Consider the following 15,885-nt stretch of genomic DNA (forward strand, 5'->3'; position numbering starts at 1 on the left):
CATTCTTTCTTTTTGATGTGGGGACTGTGTGTATGTGGCTCCTTGAAGAATATGCCTGTAAGCAAAGGACCCTAAAGGTGTCTTAAATACATAGAGCGGCAATGTGCACGTTCCTGTGTAACCAGAGACGCTCTTGCTGTTTTTCAGTGATGCGGAGCTGACTGCCCCCATGGAGGAGACCACGGCGATGCAGGAGTCCCAGGGCACCCCGGAAGAGGAATCTCCAGCCAAGTAGGGGCTTCTTCCTCCTCCCTTTGGGCCAGAGGCCTATACCCATAAGAGTTTGGCCCTAGTCACATCACAGGGCTGAACTTGTTAATTTGTTAATTATGTTCAAGTAATCTAATGAGTGATTTTTAATGATGCTGGGTTAAGTATCTGGCCATTTCCCACAGCCTCGCTTCTGCCGGCTGCTCCTAACCCACCTACCCTCTCCTCTGGGCTGTGTGGATGCCCGTCCGTCTCTGGCCCTCGAACTCCCTTTCCCTTTGGTCTTTTGGGTGCACCTTGCTGGCAGACCCCAGCTCCTGTCCAGCTGCACCCACAGAGTGAGCACCCTGCCAGTCGCGGGCCTGGCCCCAGCACCCCTGCCAACTCTGGATCACTCTGAAAAGAGCCCCGGGCACGGCCCAAGAGGCCGGCTCTTTCCCTGCCTCTTCAGTGACATTGCCTCCTCCCTGTCCCCTGGAAACCCTGGCAACCCTCCCACACCGTCCCCACCCCTCCTCTTTCACTTTCTTGATGCAGCTTTGCCTCCATGTCCTGGAGAATTAGGAGCCATCAGCAGGAACTTGGCAGTCTTCCTGCCTTCTGCTGCTCGCTCCTGGCTGATTCCCTCCTCCCCTCCCAGCAAGGTGGAGCCGCGTCTCCTCCACCTGCTCGAAAGTGGATCCTTTTCCTCCTGTCTTCATAGAAACCCCACAGTCAGGTGTACGCCACCGTGCCTGGTGGTGGTAATCCTAGCGGCTCTGGAGGCTGAGGCAGGAGGATTGCAAGTTCGAGGCCAGCCTCAGCAACCTAGTGAGACCCTATCTCTAATAAAATATAATAAAAGGGGCTGGGGCTGTGGCTCAGTGGGCCCCTGGGTTCAGTACCACAAAAAAGAGAAAAGAAGAGAAAAGAAATACCAGGGCTCCTCCTTCGGTAATCTCTCTCTTCCCGCCAGCCTGCATTCTGATGAATGCTCTCGGCACACTCGGCCTCTTCGCCTGCGCATCTGCTCCTGGACCCGCATTTCCCACCTGTGCACTCTGCCTGTGACCCGCCCGTGTGGTGCTCACTGCACTCCAGGCCCCTGTCCCCGAGCCATAGTCTGACTGCTCAGGAGCACTGACCCTAGGCCCTCCTCGCCGGCTCACAGGTCGCCTGGCCCATCCGCTTGCCTCTGGATGCCCTCCCGGCTGTCCTGGTCCTCCCGGACCTCAGGCAGGCCTCTGCTGCTTCTCAAGTCCTTGACACCTGTGCCTTAGGCTTCAGTTGCTCTTTCCATGTTGCCTCCAGCACGTCTCTGTCTCTCTCTGGCTGTCCTCCACCGGGGCCTGGTCCGCCTGCCTCCTGGACACCTGCCCTGACAGCCCAAGTGCCGTTCACGAGCACATGTCCAGGCTGAGCGATGGCTTTCCCCACACCCACTGGGCCTCTGGAGGCGCTGCTGTCACGTGGAAGGGCACTGCCACCTGGCTGTTGGGACACCAGAGCGCCACCCTTGGCGCTCCCTTCTTGGCCTGTCACCCTTGGATCCACTCCTCCCTGATGTCCGCCACCTCCCAGGCTGCGAGTCCAGGCCTTTGTCATCACCATCTCTGTAGTTCCAAGTGGCTTTCATGTGGCGTGCTGACTGTCACGCTGCCAGCCCTCCCTCGGACCCCTAGTGGCTTCCTGTTCTCTGTCCCTTGATCTGGCCAGCATGGTCCTGCAGCGTCTGGGTGCACCTCACGGCTTCTACTTCATGTCTGCAACGTGGCTTCCCCTGCCCCTGCCCTCTCACCTCAGCCGGCCTTCACGGCGTTGGCTCCCTGTTCTTCTGTCCTTGGTCATCAGCCCTCTCCGCCCTCCATCTGACCCCCAGTGTCCAGTGAGTGACAGCATAGATGCCGAGCCCTGCCAAATGCAGGCCCGCTTCTGCCAGTCGATGCGGTTGGGAAAGTGACTTCACCCCTCTCGAGTGGCTCAGTTTTCTCCATCTGTAAAGTGGGAGTAATGAGGAACCTCCGTCACGGCGTTGTGTGGAGTGTGAGTGCGTAAGAGCAGACCTAGCGCGGTGCCCGGCATGCCTGGTGCCATGTAAATGCCCCTATCGTCACTGTGACTTGCTGCATGAGGAGAACGCCACAATGATCGGTGACCGTGGAAGCTGTTGGCTCTCTCTTCAGACAGCTCGGCAGCTAACGTGCGTGCTAGGCAGTGAGTCATCCAAGGAGACGGGGCGGCAGTCTGTGTGGATCCTGGGAAGCGCGTCGCTGGGTGCCTAGAAGGGAGCGTGCTCTTTGTGAACCGGTCGACACGTCCACGTACTCAGGTGGCAACCTAAGCAGAGCTCGGAGCGGACGGTGGCCTCGCCCCATCCCAGAGCTGGTGGAGGCGCTGAAGCACCACAGGTAGTAGTGGGCTCTTCGGTCATTCCCAGGCAGTGGTGCTTGGTGGCGACTGTGGCCATGTGTCTGGACGTGCTAACGCAGGGCTCCTCAGCACGTCGCAAGGTTCTTGTGTTTTGAATTTTCTCATATTAGCTTAAATTCACTTGCCCCAGTCAAGTATCTGATTACTAGAGTTTTTTGTTTGTTTGTTTTTGGTACCAGATATCGAACCTGGGGCACTCGGCCACTGAGCCACACCCCAGCCCTTTTTCGTGTTTTATTTAGAGACAGGGTCTCGCTGAGTTGCTCAGGTTGCTTTGAACTCGCGATCCTCTTGCCTCAGCCTCCCGAGCTGCTGGGATGACAGGCGTGTGAAGCCACCCGGCCGATGGGTGCAGCTTTACTTCTAGAGGCTGCTTTCGACTCACTGTCCTTGTTCTCAGGTCCCGGTGAAAAGGTGTCCTCGCACACCTGCCTGGCAGCTCGGTGTCTTGTGCTTCCAGGAGCACCTCAGGCTGAGCCATCTGCTGGCTCTCGTTCCTCAGCCTTTCTCAGCCCTCCTTCCTGAATCTTGGTCGAGGGCCTCCTCTGCCTCTGGTTTTCTGAGTCTCACAGTGAGTGCAGGCTTTGGAAATGCGAGCACTTGAACTTGGCTCCTGATTCCTTCATCATTGGACCTGTCTCTGTCTGCTGCTTTCTTTCCTGTAAAATAGAGATGCTAGTTCTAACTCGTGGGATAATCATTGTGAGATAATTAATCATAATTAATATAGAACACTTGAATACTTTTTAGCACAAAATAAGCATACTATAAATATCAGCTATTATTATCCCATTTGTTTCTAAGTGAATATAACTGTGGTCAAAGCAGTTTGATTTATTCTGTAATCTTACCCCTTGAAAAAACAACTTTCAAATGTATATAAAAAAATTTGCATACAGTGTTTTTCACATTAACATCGATCTGACCACTTCATCTCTATGAGCTGTATTGATAGAGAATTTTCTTCTTTGTGGGCAGGGAAGCAGCTCTGTCGCCCTCCTTTGCCCTCTCATTCCTGAATGTTCTCCACCAATCTCCTTTTATAGACCTTGAGTCTTATTCCCAGGAGAGAGAGAGAGAGAGAGAGAGAGAGAGAGAGAGAGAGAGAGAGGGAGAGGGAGATCTTCCAAGGATTAAAACCAAGGACGTGGAGTCTGAATAACTCGGGGGAGTTGAGCGTAGGTGGACAGCCTGGGTGCGGGCATGGCATCAGACACACGCTTGGTGTCCCTCCCTGGAACTGAGAGGCGCACCCCTTCCTGTCAAGCATCTGGTCTTAGCCAGCCTACCAGTAAGACTGGGTCCTCGCCAGTGCTGATGGGAGACGGAGCCCGTGTCCCAGACTGTCATCACTCACGTTTCTGGCAGGAGCTTCGTCTCAGTGGGCACCAGGCTAAGGCACCCGTCCTCGGGGACTTTGCCCTGCACGGCATGGCTCATTCGATCTGCAAGTCATGAGGAGAAGGGCATCGTGCTGTGTCCCCGACGCCAGCCTTGGATGTGCAGCGTCGGGCTGGTTCTTTGTGGAAGGCATCACCTGGCACACCCTCGGAATCCCACCTGCTTTGCTCGAGGTACCTGGTCACTTCAAGGTTGCATGGGATTAAACCCAGGGCCTTGTGCTTGCAAGGCAAGCACTCCGCCAACGGAGCTACATCTCCAGCCCTGCAATTTTTTAAAAATATTTTTTAGTTGTCAGAGGATCTTCTTTATTTATTTCTGTGCAGTGCTGAGGCTCGAACCCAGGGCCTCACACAGGCCACACTGGTGCTCTCACACGGGGCTAACCCAGCCCCAAGGTTGCATTTCTTTTTTGTATCTAGTTCTTAGATATGAACTAAATGTCACACACGGAAAAACCTATTAATAATATGTACTTCCTTTGTTGTCCTAACACAAAATCTGTTCTTACTGAAACTTCTGGAATTTATGAACTTTTATTAGGTTGTCTTAGTTATGAAAGAATTCCCAAATTTATAGCATCCAGTTCTGCTGATTTCTTAATTCTGTCACAAGCAGCCTAATGAAGATTTATGACACTTAATATTTCCTTTTAGCTCTGTATAAAAGATTACAGAAAAATACATATAAAGCAAGGAAAGAAGGTCCCTGTCATTTGTTCTGCCTAAAGCATTATCAGCTCACGGCCACCCAGCGCATGCTTGCCTCCAGCAGCTCCTCCTAGACCCACGATGTCCCAGATGGTTTGCAGGCTTCAGCGCATGCTGCCAGGGATGCGCTTGCCCCAGCCAGAAGTCCGACAGCCCTTTAGCATCACTAAGGCAAGGCAGCGCCCGCTTCCCTGATCGTCTCCAAGACCTTTTAAAGACCACCTGCTGGATTGAGTCAGCACTGAAGCACAGTCTCCAGTGTCCCATGTCCCCGTCACTGGCCCCTGCTCTCTGTGGCTGGTATCAGTTGGCAATGGTGACTCTGGATGCAGTGGCCAGCCTGCCTGTCCCCTTGCAGAGCTCATCCAAGGCATGCTGCATGCCTCCATGCTTCTCTTCCTGTTGCTGGGAAGTATTCTGCCCAGACAGGTCCGTTTCTTTATCCGTTCACCAGGTGGTGCTCGTTAGTGTTGCTTCCAGTGTTTGTTACCAAAACTACTGTGGACATTTTTGTAGACAAGTCACTTGTGATGAGTGCTAGACAGACACAATACCGTTGTTTTATTTATTACTATGCTGTGCTGAGGAGCCAGCCCAGGGCCTCCCTGTGCTAGGCAGCCCTGCCTTTCTGGGTGAATTCCTGGGGTCAGTGGGGGGACCGTACGTGCCAGACGGATCTTTACCTTTGCAGGAAGCTGCCAGACTCTTCCCCCGCGTAGTGGCACCATTGTTATTTCCCCCCACAGCAAGTGAGTTTCGTTCTTCTACATCCCCACCAATAAGCAGCAGGGTCAGCTTTTGTGAATTTCAGTCATCAGGCTAGGTGTGGTCACTGGTTTTAGTTTGCATTTCCCTAATGACTAAGGATGTTGAGCATCTTTTCATGGGGTCCTTTGCTGTCTGGGTATCTTTTTTAGAAGGCAGCTTTATAGGGCTGGGGTCGTGGCTCAGTGGTGGGGCGCTGGCCTGGCACAGTGAGGCTGTGGGTTCGACCCTCAGCACCACATCAAAATAAATAAATAAAGCTCTTGTGTCCATCTACAATGAAAATTTTAAAAAGGCGGCAGCTTTAATGAGGAACCACTCCTAGTGGGTTCTGCTGATCTTTGGAGCATTTGGTGAACAGAGCGGGGCAGACGTGTACACACACAGACGCAGCACGTTCACGCGGGCCTGTCTGACTGGACTCAGCGTGCCAGCTCTTCGCCTGACCTTTCTCCTTGGTTCTCCTCTCTAACACTGGCAATCTCGGCTCCCAGTGATGACATGCCACTAGGCATTCACTCCACTCCAGGCAGCACAGACCGCATCACCAACACTGCCTTCAGCAGAGCAGCTGCTGCGAAGTCACGCAGAACAAGACGAACCGTCTCATTGGTATTTAAAGCCGTTTGAAATAACCTCTCAATGGCTGTCACCAGCTTGACCAACATTTAGGTTAATTTTGATTCATTTTCCTTTCAAATGATAGAGACTGATTTTCATTTGATAATCATGTAAAAGAAACATCGATTTCCAGGGCTCAGTCTGAAACACATGGATTTCCACCTCGCTTCTTCCCGTTCTTTCCCAGTTCTTGTTCCCATCTGTGTGCACGTGCGCATGTGTGTGCCCTTGCTGCCTTTGGTGGCCGCACAGCGTGCTCCCACCTCTCTCTCTTCCTTGCCGTATCTGGGAGGTGCTCCAGTGTATAGAGATACCTCTGGTTTCCTTTCTAGCTGCTCAGAGTCTGTGCCTGGCTAGACCCTAATTTTTCCATCGAGTTCCTCTCTGGGTGGGTTGAGCTGTTCGCAGTGTTCTGCTGTTAGAGAGTCTTTTTCTTTTTGGTACCAGGAATTGAACTCAGGCACTCGACCACCAAGCCACATCCCCAGCCCTATTTTGTATTTTATTTAGAGACAGGGTCTCGCTGAGTTGCTTAGGGCCTCGCTAAGTGGCTGAGGCTGGTTTTGAACTCACGATCCTCCTGCCTCAGCCTCCCGAGCTGCTGGGGTTACAGGCATGCGCCACCATGCCCAGCTAAGAGACTTTTCTTAAGATCTTTTTATATTGTTGCCCATTTAGTTAGACCCATTTTAATCCGTACTTTCCTACCTTTTGTTATGAAACGATTTGAACAGCACACTTGAAAGCATTTTACAGTGAACCACCCATGCCTCCTACCCAAGCCCTGAGCTCTTCATGTCCCGTCTGACCTGCCTGTCATCAAGCATGCTTCATGGCGACCTGTAGGTGTCCGTCCACCCCCCAAGCAGCTCTGCATGCGCGTCATTTACACACTAGCTGGTATCGGTCTCGTTTGTTTGCATGTGGAGACCTCCACACCATAAAAGTGCAGGTCCCCTGCTGGACGAGGGTGTGTGCTGGGGGCGCCGAGAGCAGTGGCTTTTCCACCATCACCCGTCCCTGAAGGCACAGCTGCTGCCTGTCTGCGTGCTTGTGCTCAGGCATCTTCCTGAGGATGCCAGCGTGTTTCACGTCACTACCCAGCTCGTTCCCAGAAACCCACACCACGCCAGCCCTTCAGGGAAGGTGCAGATTGGCCCCCTTCCCACTTCTGCCTTCCGTTTCCTTTTAAACCGTTCCACTGAGAGAGAATCATCCAACCGTACAGTCACACGTTCACCATAGATAATTCCATATCACTGATTTTAAACTGCCGTGACCTGGAAAGAGCCTGAGTCACCACTGTACCTACAGGACGAGTGCGTCCATGAGCTGCGCGGTGTGCGGCCAGCACCCTCTCCCCAGGACTTTCCGTCACCCCGCCTCCATGGCACCAGCACCACCAGCTCTGTCAGGCCTCACCGCGGCGCCCTGGTCCCGCTGCTCGGGAGCGCGCCTCCCCACGCCTGCGGGTCACGGATGTCCCGCTGTGATTCTTTCTCTTCCGCCTGTTATCTTTAAAAATTGGTTCATGTTCTTGGTGGTAAAATACACACAAAACTTACCATTTGAACCCTCCTGAAGTGCACAGTCCCCGCTGGCATGTGGTACATCCACAGTGTGACGCGGCTGTCACCATTCCTAGTTCCAAAATGTTTCATTGTCCCAGAAGGAGTGGTCTGCTGGGTCCTGGCTTGTCCCAACCCCTCAGGTGGCCGCAGTCCTGCGCAGAGGCGCCCTGGCTGGCGAGCCGGCCCACTGCACAACAGCGGCTCCCGGGGTGGTTCATGTGGTCACGTGCATAGGACTCAGTCTCTTACTTGCCGGGTGCTACCTTTACAGATGGCTGTGTTTTGTTCATCTGGTCATCAGGCACTACATTCGGGGCTCTCCCACCTTCTGGGTGTGGGAACACTCGTGATCGGATGTGGATGTGTTGGGGTGTTGGCTGGGTAGACATCCAAGAGTAAACTGGCCAGCCCAGAAACTCACTCTGCATTGAGATTTCTGAAAAGCCTCCAGACTCCTTCCCAAGCTGACCACATCATTCCAGTGGCCCCAGCGTGCACTGCGTTCTCATTTTGGCGTGTCCTCACCAGCACTTGTTAAATGGCTGATGCCAGCCGTTCCTGGTGGCTCCGCCCTGGTCTAACTCGTTGGGGTTGTGACGTGCATTTCTCTGATGGCTAATGATGTTGCATGTCTTACTGGCTCCTTGTGAATCTTTGGAAAAATACCTGTTCAGATCCTTGCCTAGTTTTTAGTTGGGTCTAATCCGTTATCAGATGATCGTGTATCAAATCCCTTACCAGATCAATGATCTGCAAAGTTTCTGCCCCTGTCCAAGGGTTGTCTTTTCACTTACTTGATGGTATCCTTTGCAGCACAGATTTCTAAAAGTTTAATGAAGAAGTCCAGTTTATTTTTCCTGTGCCTGTATGTTCTGCGAGGAGTCTTAGACTTTTAGCCCTTTCCTCTACAGCGTGAGGCAGGGGTCTGGCTCCTCCTTGTGCCTGTGGTATCCAGCACCGCAAGTGGAAAGATTTTTCCTTCTTTGAATTGTTTTTGGTACCTGGTCTTAAAAAAAATAAAAAATCAGTTGACCAAAATATGAAGGTTTTTTCCCTGAACTCTGAATTCTGAATGGTGCTGGCCTGAGCCCGGAATGCTCAGACCTCTCCGCCTGCATCGAGCTCAGGAGGAAGGTGTGCATCATCTTCCCATCAGAAAATTAGGTTCTTTGTGGTTTTTTTTAAGGATCCTCTTCATCAGATTAAGAAGACTCCATTGTACCTAGTGTACTGGGAGTTTTTGTTAGAAATAAATAAAATTTTTAAAGTGTTTTTTTTTGTATCTGTTGAGATTATCAAATGGTTTTCCTTTACAACTTGGTAATGTGATACGTCAGTGGGGCTTCTTGTTGGTTATTGAGCTCCTGGCTCAGGTGGCCTCCCACCTCAGCCTCCCAAGCAGCTGAGTCCCTGGTGGGCACCACTGCACTTGACCTACAGTGTCTGGGTTTTACATCAGTCTCGCGTTGCTGGGTAAGCCCATGTTGTCCTCTGTTCCCTGTTTCCTTGGGTTTGATTACCTACAATTTTGCTGAATGTTTTGAGGCATATTGTCTATAGTTTTTCTTTTGAGTAGTGTGTTTTTCTGATTTTGGTATCTAGTTAATGCTAACTTCTTGCAATGAGTTGAAAAGTGGCCAAACTTTTCTATTTTTCTGAGTTTGTATGAAATTTGCATTTCTTAGTGTTATCTGGAATTCACTAGTAAAGCCATCTGACGCTCTCTTTCTTTTTTTTTTTTTTTCCCCCCTTTTTGGTACTTGTAGATTTAACCAAGGGACACTTTACCACTGAGCTGTATCTCCAGTCCTTTTTTGTTTCAATTTTTTAAATTTTGAGGCAGTGTCTCACTACATTGCTAAGGGCCTCCCTGAGTTGATTAGGCTGGCCTTGAACGTGCGATCCTTCTGTCTGAGCCTCCTAAGCTGCTGGGATTACAGGCATCCACCAACACGCCCAGCTGAAGTTTTCTTTATGGGAAGATTTTGTTCGTGTTTTTTGCTATAGATTCACATTTCTTCTGAATAAACTTTGCTGGGTTGTGCCTCTTAAGGAATCGCCTTGTTCATCTGACCGGTTTGGTTTATGGGCACAATGCAGCTGATGCTGTGCAACATTACCTTTTGCCACCTGCAGTCTCTACGGGGATGTCACCTTCCTGATTCCTGATAGTGGCAATTTGTGTAAAACACACTGGAAGGAAGGCACACTGCTGTCGCACTCCCAGGGCTTACGCGTAGTAGACGTGGGCCTGGACTAGGGCGGTGGCCTGGAGGCCCCAGTAGGTTGTGAGGACGTGGAGACGATTGCATTCGCCGCCCAGCGTCTTCACGCCTTCACGGCCTTCACGGCCCCATTCTCCCGCCTCCACGGCCTCTCGCGTTTTCGCCCCCGTTGTCTCGTTTGTCTGTCGTGCCATCTGGAAGGGACGTGCTGGTGGTGACGCGCGATGTTAATGGATGGCCGTGGGACGGCGTCGCTCCCGCTTCTTGAGACTGCTCTGAGCACAGGGTGCGCTTCAGTTGGCAGCCATGCGCGGGATGGTGGAAACAGAGGGCAGCCCTGACCCAGAGGGGCTTCTCAATGACCTTTGAGGGGCAGGGCCACCAAAGCATGTTAGACCAGTGGTCAGAGCTTGTTCTTTGATGAAATAGACATTTCAGTCCCAGCAAAACTTACTTTTTCATGACTGGTCCTCTTTACAGAGTTCCTGAGTTGGAGGTAGAAGAGGAAACTCAAGTTCAAGAGATGACCTTAGACGAGTGGAAAAACCTTCAAGAGCAGACCAGACCGAAGCCTGAGTTCAACATTCGGAAGCCAGAGTCGTCGGTCCCCTCCAAAGCGGTGGTCATCCACAAGTCGCGGTACAGAGATGATGTAAGCGCTGCCTGCTGAGAACGGCAAGGCCGGGGGCAGCACTCTTGCTTCTGCTTAGGAGCGATCAGAGGAAAGTTGAGGCGGTGGCCCTGGAACACCAAGCCGTCCGGTGACGGTGCAGGTTCTGCTCAGCCTGGAACGGCTGTGTTTTACAGATGACTCCGGTTTGTCTCCCGAGTGGAGGGCTCCTGTTCCGTGCCCCTTCAGAGCATGGCTGCCCTGCATTTCCCAGGCCCAGATCGTCTGAGCGGTTCCCCTGCACCGTCCTTGGACCGCGGTGCCTTAGTGTCAGCAGCTCGTCCCCCTGCCACGCCGCAGGAGTTCCCAGGGGCCTTCCAGGGTCGTCAGGAGGCTCTGGGTTCCCAGGCCTTAGTCTTCAAGGTTGCCTGAAGTTACAGAGGTGTTTACAGATGTTCGGGGAAAATACCTACAGCCACATCTTGATAAGCCAGCCGGGCATGGCACCATTTGATTACATTCTCTTTAAGTTACTGAGCTGCTACATTGAAGCATTCCAGTTACAGAATTTTGACTCACTTGATCACAGCTTGATATTAGTCACCGTAGATGATGGGGATGAGCTGACTCGTCCTCTGCTGGACATTATTCATTGGTTCTCAGTTAGATGCTCAGATTGCTGTAGAGATTTGTCTGTGTTTTTACGAGCTTGCATCACTGTAACAAACTACCTGAGCTAACCAGCTTATAAGGAAGAAAGGTTTATCTTGGCCCATTGGTTTCAGTCCATGGTTGCTTGGCATGTTGGTTTGGCCCTATCACTTTGGTGTCTGGTGAAACAGGATATCATGGTGGAAGGAGGGCACAGGAAACTGCCCACTTTGTGGTGGCCAGGAAACAGACAGGAAGGGACCAGGATCCCAGGGTCCCCAAATGGGCACATCCGCAGCGGCCTCCCTCCCTCCCTCTAGGTCCCACCTCTCAGGGGTTCTCCCACCTTCCCAGAAGCCCCACGGGCTGGTGACTGAGCCTGTGTGGGACGTTTAAGATCCAGGCCAGCACAGTTTCCGTTTGCTTTGGTCATATTCTTGGAGTGACTACTTTCTGTAGAGGTCTGTTATGATGTAGTGTCCGCTCTGACCATTTTGGTCAGCCCAAGGTCTGGGTGGCCTTACTAGTACATTCTGAGATCTTCCACCAGAAATGGCCTTTTACGGGAGAGGCCCTGGCGCTCCCGGACGTCTGCAGGAGGTGCTGTGCGGGCCGCCAGCCAGCTGGGCCGCCTGTTCGTCTGCTTTCTTGGTTCTTTTTTGTTCTGAGCATTGTAAGTGGAACTGCTGTCAGGCTGTGAAACACGCAGCTGACGTGTCAGGTAAAAATAGAGCCCTCTTCCTCAGTTGCCCGTCAGTTCATCCTCCCTGGCTCCAGAGAGCCGCTGGAAGATCCGAAGCAACTGGCTTAGCTGAGTCATTGTGCTTGGTCTCGGTAAAGCCCACACGTTGGTGCTTGTTCATCTGTGGCCTGGGAGATTCCAACTCGAGACTGTCCTTGAAGTAACACAAGCCCAGCCCTGGGGTTCTTCGTTTGCTTTGTTCTGGGCGCCCTGAGAGGCAGGAAGCCTGGGACGATACCTCGTGCGCGCGCGCGCGTGTGTGTGTGTGTGTGTGTGTGTGTGTGTGTGTAAGAAGCCCCGGCATGAGCCCCGGCCAGGGCCAGGCAGCTGGGCGTGGACGCAGGCCTTGGACGGAGTTGGGATCCTTCCATGGTACAGGCCGTCCACCAGCTGTGCCTGCTCGCCAGGGCAGTGATGGGGCAGGACTCGCTCTTTTCTGTGTGCTTGGCGTCTTCCCAGTGAGCAGAACTCCAGAGCTGTCCTTGTTAAGAGCTTCCAGGGTCCATCCACCTAAAGCCTCTGAACCGGAAGCCTTGAAGGAGACACAGTTTTAAATGCAAACCTGTCACGAACACGTGACCCAAAGGAACCAGAATTCTTGTGGAAATCGTATTGCGTTTCTGGGGTGAGTTGCGGGAACACTGAACGCCATGGCACTTTGGAGAATCCCATCCACGATGGGGCATGTTTTTCTTCCCTGGAGGTTTAGATTTATGAATTGAAGCCAAGCCAGATTTGGATGAGATTTATTGTAGTTTCTTTAAACAAAAGACAGAACATATCTGACCTCTTGAAAGTGTGGAAAGCAGTTCCTGAAAGCAGCTTCTTGCTGCAGCACTGCTTGGTGTTTTTACAGAACCCCACATCTGGAGTCAGAATGACTTATGAATTATGTGGTTCTTAAAACATCGTATGTGCACAGTCAGTGCCTATGTTGAAGGGACTTTCTTTATTAAGTTTGGTTCATGGGATATTTTCCTTATTTTTTTAAAAAAATATTTTTTAGTTGTCAACGGACCTTTATATGTGGTGCCGAGACTCGAACCCAGTGCCTCGCACGTGCCAGGCAAGTGCTCTACCACTGAGCCACAACCCCAGCCCTGATATTTTCCTTATTTATCAAAGTAATGTTTATGAACAAATAAAACAAAATAGGCAGAAGTTAAAACTTTGATCTCAGAAAATACACTTAAAACATTGGTCATGTCAAATCTTATGTGTTAACCTGCTACACGGATAGAAATTTAGTCTCAGTAGAAATCATAGAGGTTCAAAGATTTTGGGTCTCCGGTGCACAGACCAGAGCAGGGCTGCCCCGTCCAGTCCTGCGCCCAGGGACAGCGGCCACACTCCAGGGATGGCTCTCTCCAGCCCACCATGGCAGCCGAGCTCTGGGGGCACCTTCTGGAGAGGTGCTCGACCCGTGGACGCAGAGCCAGGTGAGTTCCTGGAGACGCTGCAGATGTGAGCTGCTGGCCTGTGTTTCAGATGGTGAAGGCCGAGGAGGACGAGGCTCATGTTTTCCGGAAAGCCGCCAACGACATCACCTCCCAGCTGGAGATTAATTTTGGTAACCTCCCTCGTCCTGGGCGCGGAGCCAGAGGTAGCACCCGGGGAGGCCGGGGACGGATCAGAAGGGCGGAGACCTACGGACCCAGAGCAGAAGTGGTGGTGAGCCGGGCTGTTGTCAGTCCTGGGTGGCCTTCTGAGGGAGGCGGTGATTTTGGAGGGTGGTCAGGTTCTGTGAGCACGTTGGACGTCAAGGGATGGTGACGTCAGTCAGGTAGAGCCTCTGTAGCCCGGGCCCAGCATCTGCAGGGAGGCCCGGTGTCCTGCCTGTCCTGTAGAAAGCCTGCCTTCTGCTGGGTGTAGGCTGGGCTGGTCCCCAGGTTCGGAGACAGTGCTGCCCTTGCCCGAGGCTCTGCTCCCCACTCACCCCTCCCCCACGTCTTCCCCCCCACTTGCCCCGAACTGCTCCTCACACCATGTCCTCACCTCAGGCCTGAGCACGCTGGTCCTCCTGTTGACCTCGAGGAGATCTAGCCTCCAGCCTCCAGCCAAGTCTCGGCTTCCCGACCAGCCAGGCTTCGCTCAGGGCTTCCTTCCCGCATTTTCTCCATCTGCAGGGGTAGCTCCCTGGTGCTTATGGACCAGCCCCTCAGTGGACAGAAGCCACACCTGCTTTTGATCATTCCCCAGCCCCAAGCCCGTGCTGGCGTGCGGCCATCCTGCGCTCGTGGCCTGGGCAGGCGCAGCCCCCTCTGCTGCTCTGAGCTGCCCTTGCCTGAACCCCTGCCGCCGCACAGGGTCAGCCGCTGCCCCGCCTGGCTCTTCACCTCAGTGCAGACACATGCTTCTGTCTTGGGGCCCCTTGAGGCCAGCTGTACCGAAAGGTGCTCCGCCCTGCCAGGCAGCAGTCTAGCCACCTCTGGCTCAGCGTGGGGCCACTGGGACCCTCGCTGGTGGCTCACGCACAGCGGCTCAGCACGCTCTTAGCTGGACCCTGAGGCCTGTCTCAGGAGCCTTCTCCTCAGAGCACCTGGCCCCACGCTTGATGCTGGAGGTCCCCGCAGGGCCCCCATTTCCAGGACACCTGTGAGTGGGGTTCTTGGCCTTCTTGGTGCCTCTCCCTGCGGCTCGCCTCCTGGGAACAGGCGCTGCCCCTAGTCCCTGCAGCCCCGGGCCCAGAGCGTAGTAATGTCAATTGGATGGAGTTGGTACCATACCCAAAAAGGTCCCCTTGTGCTGACAGGAAGCCGGGAGGGTCCCCACCCGTGCAGGGGTCTGTGGGGAGTTCGGAGGCCTGCCGACGGTGACCCTGCAACCTCCCTGGGTGTGTGCCGGGCCCCCTGGCTGCTCCTCCACAGGGACTCGTGGTACTGGCCACACGGGGACGGTGGACGGGACGCAACCTGGGCCTTTCTCTTCTACTCCAGACACGAGACGTGGCTCCCAACCCCGACGACCCCGAAGCCTTCCCTGCTCTGGCCTGAAGGAGCCGTTTCCCTGGCAACCTGGAGCAGCACGGCGGACCTACGCAGAGACTTTTGCTGGGAAGAGAGTCAGACTCTAAGAACAATAGACGTTGCTTTCCCGTGTCGTGTGACTCTTGCACTTTTTGGTCTGGGTGCGGGTGGAGGCTCCGGCCCCCGCTCGGCTGGCTTAGGCAGCACTGGCCCAGGTGAAGAAAGCTATTTTTGTATTTAAGGAACGCCACACGAAGTTCAGGAACGACGTGTGAAATGTGTACATACTGCACTCTCCAGGCAGCGGGGGTGAATAGCTGTGCGCTGTCCTCTGCTGAGCTCTTAGCGTGTAGGTCGACCCTGGTGTGACAGGGACAGTCACGGCCGAGCGCTCGGACTGTCTGCTTCACACACTCTGTCCTCCTGAAACTCCCGAGTTCTGGTTTTCATTTGACAGTGACTTTGAAACAGCTATCATGCAGCCCTTGGTCACCATCTGTGACAAAGAAGTAGCACTGTTGGTCTTAATGGTGATTAAACTACCTCGTGGCTCCTGTGTACGTGTGCACACTCAGTACCTAGACACGTGTACATTTAGTGGCTGGGTGGCTTTTAGAATGAATATTAAGCATATGATTTTAAAAATCATGTTCTGTAACCCACCAATGAAATGATTTCCTGGCAAAAAAGAGCAGTGTATCCTTTCTCCCTGGAAACCAGGGTCAGGCCCCGGTGGCCTGTGCAGAGCCCTCTGCCTGGCACGCCCGTGACTGTTTTGAGCACTGCGTGTGGCTTGTCACTTGGGGGGACGTTTGGGGTCACTTGCCTGGCATCCCACCCTGAATGCGGCTGAGGCCCAGGGCCAGGCTGTCCACCCAGGGCCCTGCAGACCTGGGCAGGGGCCATGGCCCGCCTTGGAGGGCACTGTGCCCAGCCTGTTGTGCTGTGGTGAACCAGGTGCAGCCCAGGTCTGGTGGCCCTGAGTGAAGGTCAGCGTCTCTCCG

General features: G+C 53.3%; 1 protein-coding gene across 1 annotated transcript in view; it reads left to right on the forward strand.

The window, feature by feature from the left end:
* HABP4 (hyaluronan binding protein 4) overlaps window positions 1–15,586 on the forward strand; it is a 32,593-nt gene extending 17,007 nt beyond the window's left edge. Inside the window, exons 5-8 of the mRNA XM_079109050.1 lie at window positions 148–231; window positions 10,393–10,564; window positions 13,404–13,586; window positions 14,852–15,586. Coding sequence (XP_078965176.1) covers window positions 148–231; window positions 10,393–10,564; window positions 13,404–13,586; window positions 14,852–14,908 — 496 coding nt within the window. The 3' untranslated portion in view covers window positions 14,909–15,586. The remainder of the gene's footprint in view (window positions 1–147; window positions 232–10,392; window positions 10,565–13,403; window positions 13,587–14,851) is intronic.
* Window positions 15,587–15,885: the final 299 nt, after the last annotated feature.

This window comes from Sciurus vulgaris, assembly GCF_902686455.1.
Source record: "Sciurus vulgaris genome assembly, chromosome: 13".
Lineage (NCBI taxonomy): Eukaryota > Metazoa > Chordata > Mammalia > Rodentia > Sciuridae > Sciurus > Sciurus vulgaris.